This window comes from Elephas maximus, chromosome 4, assembly GCF_024166365.1.
Source record: "Elephas maximus indicus isolate mEleMax1 chromosome 4, mEleMax1 primary haplotype, whole genome shotgun sequence".
NCBI classification, from domain to species: domain Eukaryota; kingdom Metazoa; phylum Chordata; class Mammalia; order Proboscidea; family Elephantidae; genus Elephas; species Elephas maximus.
Window position 1 is genome coordinate 105,526,081 of NC_064822.1, and position 6,000 is coordinate 105,532,080.

At 44.5% G+C, this 6,000-nt stretch overlaps 1 protein-coding gene across 5 annotated transcripts; it reads left to right on the top strand.

Annotated features, from left to right (window-relative positions):
* The first annotated feature begins 84 nt into the window (after positions 1 to 84).
* On the top strand, positions 85 to 5,169 carry LOC126075409 (cytochrome c oxidase assembly protein COX14). 5 transcript variants are annotated; one of them, XM_049883089.1, is made up of 3 exons: positions 145 to 378; positions 486 to 633; positions 4,763 to 5,169. In XM_049883089.1, exon 3 carries the CDS (start codon positions 4,771 to 4,773, stop codon positions 4,942 to 4,944), a length of 174 nt encoding a protein of 57 aa, XP_049739046.1. In that variant the 5' UTR covers positions 145 to 378; positions 486 to 633; positions 4,763 to 4,770; the 3' UTR covers positions 4,945 to 5,169. The 5 variants fall into 5 exon arrangements, with proteins under 5 accessions (XP_049739049.1, XP_049739046.1, XP_049739047.1 ...); XM_049883090.1 differs by having other exon boundaries at positions 486 to 584; XM_049883092.1 differs by lacking the exons at positions 145 to 378; positions 486 to 633 and adding an exon at positions 85 to 137.
* Positions 5,170 to 6,000: the final 831 nt, after the last annotated feature.

Genomic DNA, 6,000 nt, shown 5'->3' on the forward strand with positions numbered 1-6,000 from the left:
TCTCAGACAGAAAGTCTCGTCTGAGGATGCGCAGTAAAGATGGCTGGTCCGGAACCCGGAAGTGCAAAGGAGGCAACCAACCGGAGGAGCATCTGGCGCGGGTTCCCGCCTTAGTGGGTAAACTTGTTCCGTGTCAGGTGCTTTGTTTTCTCTCTCTCCTGTTGGGAACCGAATCCTAGATAGTAAACAGGACAGGTGGGAGGGACAAAGGGTCGCTTTCTGCACACGCTAGCTGTTCAGGAGTGTCCCCGGGCCGCTACCCTCACGGCTTTGGTTCCGGGTATTACGTTCGGTTGCGGTAGGGAGTTGTGGAGACGGTAAGAGCGATACGCTACCTGCCGCGGCCTCTGTTGCGCAGAAGGGAGTGGCGGCATTCAGGTACGCCACCTGCAAGGGCTGGGCAAGGGGCCTCCTATCCGCTGAGTGCGCGCCCACTTTGGGCTGGCCTCTGCTTACACAGACTTCTACCCGCCTACGCCACCCAGTCTTTAGGCCTCGGTGCCCTTGAGGTCACGGGCGTTATTCCGCGAGGGCCTCGACCTGCGATCTCCACTGCTTCCAGCCCACCCCGTTTGCAGACGCAGGTCAGCCTTGCTAAAGCGCAGCGGTGATTCTGTGAAGCCTTGACTCCAGGTTTGAGTCTTTGCCCTCCACGCTCTGACACCAAATAACCCCTTCTTGCCTTATGGTCCACTGCTTCGTGACTTCCACTTTCGGGCATATTCTTTATCTCCTAACACTCTTTTGCTGCTTTCAACTCCTGGACTTCTTCCTTCCTTTGCTCAGCTGGTGTAAAACATGCTCACCCATCTAAAAAGACACCTTTCTGCTAATTTTTCTTGAGCCTCTGCCCAGGCTTGGCTCTAATCTGAACTCTCACAATGCCTCTTCTCTCTTCTGGTCATATACTGCCTTCTACGTTGTTTCACAGATTTTGGTACATATCTTATTCCCGCAGACCATAGCTCTTTTAAGACAGAAGCCATGTTCTCAGCGACTTTTGTAGCACGATGTGCTTTAAGTTTGGAGTACAGGCAGTCCCCAGATCACAAACGAGTTCGTTCCTAAATCTGTCTTTAATTCTGAATCTGTCTTTAAGTGAAATTTATACCTAAGTCGGAACAGTTAAGTACTGTTTGTATCTAACTTCGGTTAGTCAAATGCTTGTCTTAGTATACAGTGTACCTTTCAGTGCATAAAAAAATTAAAGAAACACTTTCAGATACACTAAAACATCTTTAACGTAATACTACAGTAATAATAATAATATTATTATTGCTTCTATCTGAGCTTCTAATTTCTTTTCCTGGGCCATCCTGGATCTTGATCCATCCCTCCACTCTCCACTCCTTTTCTCCTCGATTTTGATTTTGATGCTAGTTGCAAAGTAGTGCTCATTTGTTATTATGAACCATTGTATGTACCTCAAATTATTAATATAATAGGCTTTACTTGGGTTGGTTTATAACTATGGGTTTTATGTAAATTGGGCATTCGTAATCGGAGACTGCCCGTAAAAAAAGATAGAGTGACTCTGAGCTGAAGTAATGGGCCCATTTGAGGGAATGAGTTTTCCAGAGAGAAACCTGATCCTTGATTCTTCCTGTTTGTTGTTACCTGCCTTCGAATTGGTCCCAACTTGTGGCAACCCCCATGCATAAGGAAACTAAATGCTGCCCAGTCCTGGGTCATCCCCATGATTGGTTGCAGAGCTGACCCTTATGAACCGTAAGGTTTTCAGAAGTAGATTGCCAGGCCCTTCTTCCTAGTCTGGCTTACTCTAGAAGCTCTGATGAAACCCGTTCAGTATCATAGTAACCTGCAAGACTCCACTGACAGGAGCGGCTGTGCATTAGGCGCATTGACCAGGGATCAAACCCCAGGCTCCCTCATTGAAGGGGAGAATTCTACCACCGAGCCACCAGTGCCTCCTTTATTATGTTTAGGGGGCAGGAGAAGAAAGAACTACGTAACTTTTGCAGGTTTTACCCCTGTGACACCTTCCATAATAATTCTTTCCTTTTTTTTTTTTTTTTTCTGTTTTTCTAAAACCTGCAGTCCAACTCCATTCCCCCCTACAACACAGTGACTTTGTGCTCATTGAGAAAATGGATGTTCCTCAGGAGAGAATGTTCTCCTGCTAACTGCAGAAAGTTTCCTTCATTTCCAGGGTTAATCCTTCTGTCTGAGCTTCTAATTTCATCTTTTCCTGGGCCGTCCTGGATCTTGATCCATCCCTCCACTTTCCACTTCTTTTTTCCTCGATTTAGCCACCATCTTCTTCCCAATAAATATGTTCAAATCGTCCTTATCAAAAAGCGAAACAAAGCCAGAATTCTCTTGATCTTGTTACCTTCTCAAGCCTATCACTCCCATTCCCTTAACCAGCAAAGCAGTGATTCTTTGGGGTTTGGGGGTTATGATCCTTCTAATTGTTTCTCTCTGTCCTAGATAAATGCATAGATACATATGACACATAGGGCGTGCTGGGGCCCTAGCTAAGAATTTATGCTGTTTACTTGGTGCCTATATTGCCGGTTTCAGTGCAGCGCACAAAACTGACTTCCACCCTGGGCTTACCAGTGACCTAGTTGCCCGTTCTCACCAACACTCCCATCTGACCAGTCTTAATGGCACTTAACTTTGCAGTAATGGTACTCAACATTTGTTCTGGCCCCGCACATCCAAAGGTTGCAGCACCCCTCCATTGGTGGTGATTTGATACAGCAGTTGAGTTTCAACAAAGAAGGGAGATGCAGTTAAAGGAAAAGCCCCCCACATGTTTCTGGAATCCCCTGGGAATTTCCTACCCACCTTCTCTGTTTCCATCTTCAAACAGTCATTCCCTTGGCCTCTCTCTCTCTGGTCTTATCCTCTGCTTTGGTGTCACTTGTTACCTTGATCTGTGTCTCTAGTCTTGCCTCTCTCCCAAGCCCTGTCTAGATTTGCATTTCCATCTGCCTGGTAGACATCATCACATGAATATTGTGTTCAGCATCTTAATTTTAACATGTCCAAAACCCAGCTCATGATCTTCTTGACCGACACCCCTCACTCTCCCTCCCCCGCCATACTCCCACAGTGACACACATATATTTCTTATTTCTGTTAACAGTATCACAGTTCGGGAAGTTTCCTGACTTGCTGCCTTGACAGTATTTTCAGCTTTGCCCTACCAATTCTAACCCATTTAGTTGATAAATCCTATTCTACTTCCAAAATAACTTCTGCATCTGTCCTCTCCATTTCTACTGCCACTGCCTTACCATTATCCAGGATTTCTAAAGAGGTTTTCTTAATAGAAAATAGGAAAACCATCCTCTAATTCAGGATGGTTTAGAGACAAGAGAAGGCAGTGAGGTTCTGGACACTGGCGTTATGTCTGTGTTATTCAGTCTTCTGTCGTTCTTCTAGCCAAGCTATATCATTCTGTTTTTTTGTTGGCTGGTGAGTACTTCTGGTCTTCTTCCTCTAGCCCCTCGAAGAGGTGGTCCTATAACTAATTAGCATCTGTTCAGGCTCTAATGGCGGATGGGAGGGGAAAGAATAAGGGAGGGGTTTGCTGAAGGCTACAGATCTCCTTTGCTGGGTGCTCCTTTACCACCTTAGTGCCCTGCTGCGTGCACGTGTTTTCTTTACTGCTCAGCTTGGGGTCCTGTCAAATCTCAGATAACCCAAACACAGCCGTTGCCTTCTTGAATCTGTGCCGTTTGGTTTTCTTATTTACTTAGTGTCACTTACTGCAGTCATTTGGAATTATAATTCAGAAAAGTACCTCAGCTCAGCCTGGTGTCCACCCTCAAAGGCTGGTGCAAAAGCAGTGTTCAGCCTCATAGGGCCAATCTGTGGAGCACTTGTATGTCTCTTACCCCGATCCTGACCCTCTAAACCAGCTAGTCCTGAGCTTTTTCTTCCATATTTTTGACTTTTAAGAAACCTTTTTTTCACCAATTTCAATCAGTCTTTTAATTTCAATTCCTTCAACAGAGAGGAGCCTAAGAACACATCCATAGTCTCAAATAGAGGAGCATTTTGTTCAAGATGAGGGATTCTCGTACTAAATTGTCTCTTGTTCCCTAGCTCTGAATATGCAGGGAATAGTTAAATTGGAAGTAATTTATCTCATGTAAATGTAAGTTAACAATTTGCTGGAACCCAGGAACTTTCTTTTTAGCCCTTGGGATACGTTCTTGGTGTTAAATTTGGAATTTAGAATTAATGGTATGGAAGGTTAGTATAATTTAAATAATAGTACCGTTGGCACTATTTCAGGTGTATCATGGCTTAAACAGATGCTTGAGGGGTAGCCTAGGAACCTAACCACCATGAATAAGATGGTTTTTATGGGAAAGCAAATTGGATATTGCCTGGAAGGTTACCATTTAATCCTCTTAGAGAGAATAATTCACTGTTAATGTTTAATCCCTGACTTCCCCTATTGGTTCCTCACTAGCTAGAAAAACTGATGCGTGCTTAAAGTAATGTACCAATTAAGGACATTTCTAGATAGTTTGTACCAGTCACTTTCGTCCACAAACATGGAGGGTCAGGTATTAGCTGTGATGTCATTCAGATGCACCGAGTTTCAGCCTTGAGTTCCCAGATGGTATTTTTCAAGTATCCTTTTAAGACTGTGCCCTACATGTAGGGATCATTCAGAGAAGACTAAGCAGAATGCAGAAGTTCTGGGATGACCTTACAGGGAAGTGGATTGGGTAGGTAAGACCTTATCCTTAGATCTGAATTTGATCTGTCTTCACAGGCAACGACATGCCAACTGTCAAGCAGCTAGCCGACATTGGCTATAAGACCTTCTCTACCTCCATGATACTACTCACTGTGTACGGAGGCTACCTCTGCAGTGTCCGAGCCTACCACTATTTTCAATGGCGCAGCTCTCTGCGCCAGGCTGCAGAAGAACAGAAGACCTCAGGAGCCCTATAGAAATGGGGGATCTTTTACCTGAGCAGAGAAGCCTCAGGCATGCCCTGGAAAGACCTTGCCTGCATCCATTTCCAAATGAAGAAGACTAGGGCCTTGATGGTTTTCAAACCCTACCAGAAGAAAGTGTCCACGTTTTCTCTGGCACTGCCAGTTTGGGGAGGCTGTCAAATCATAGCAGGAATGTGAAAGTGAGGCACATCTACGGATATTAAATATTTTGCCATGCTTGTGTCTTGATGTTTTTGTCTACCCAGAGAGGGTATGAACCACAGAAGTGGGGCCTCGATGACCACTTTTGTAGTCACAGAGTGAATTTCCATGTCTTAAGTTCTTATCACCCGTTGGGTGGGGGGACATACAATTTTAGGACAAATGGAGTCACCGTGAGTTGGAATTGATGACAATGGATTTTTTCTTTAAATTGTTGTTGTTGTTGTTGTTAGTATCAGCTTTCATGATCTCAGAGAAAAGACTGTCTTACATCTGTATAAATCCTCTGAAAACACTCTTTAAAAAGCTTTTTGGAAAGTTATTATAAAAAAAATAATAATAATAAATAAATAAATAAAAAAGCTTTTTGGTCAGTGACCATTCCTGGACCAATTACTTTGTCCAGGTGATGGGTACTCTGACCATCTTTGTCAGGGAGGCAGAGGCCCTTGTTTGACAGCCTACCAGAATTGCTTGAAGTAGAGAGGAGGGATAGTTCCCAAAAGGAACGGCTGTTGGGCAGCCTATAGTAACACAGTTCCCCTCCTTAAGCTCAGTACTTTCTTCTGCCGAATGCTCCCAGCAGTGATGAAGGGTGATATCAGAACCCGAAAAAAAAACAAAGAAACAACCTGTTACTGTCCAGTTGAATCCGACTCATAGTGACCCCATAGGACAGTAGAGCCACCCGAAGTGCCTGGTGGATTTGGACTGCTGACCTTTTTGTTAGCAGCTGTAGCTCTTAACCACTATACCACCAGGGTTTCTGATGTCACAATAGTGGGTATCAAAAAACCCCCAGTGCCGTCGAGTCGATTCTGACTCATGGCGACCCTATAGGACAGA

Bases quoted from the DNA above. Each gene is read 5' to 3' on its own strand.
- LOC126075409 (XM_049883092.1), top strand. From the start codon at position 4,771: ATGCCAACTGTCAAGCAGCTAGCCGACATTGGCTATAAGACCTTCTCT.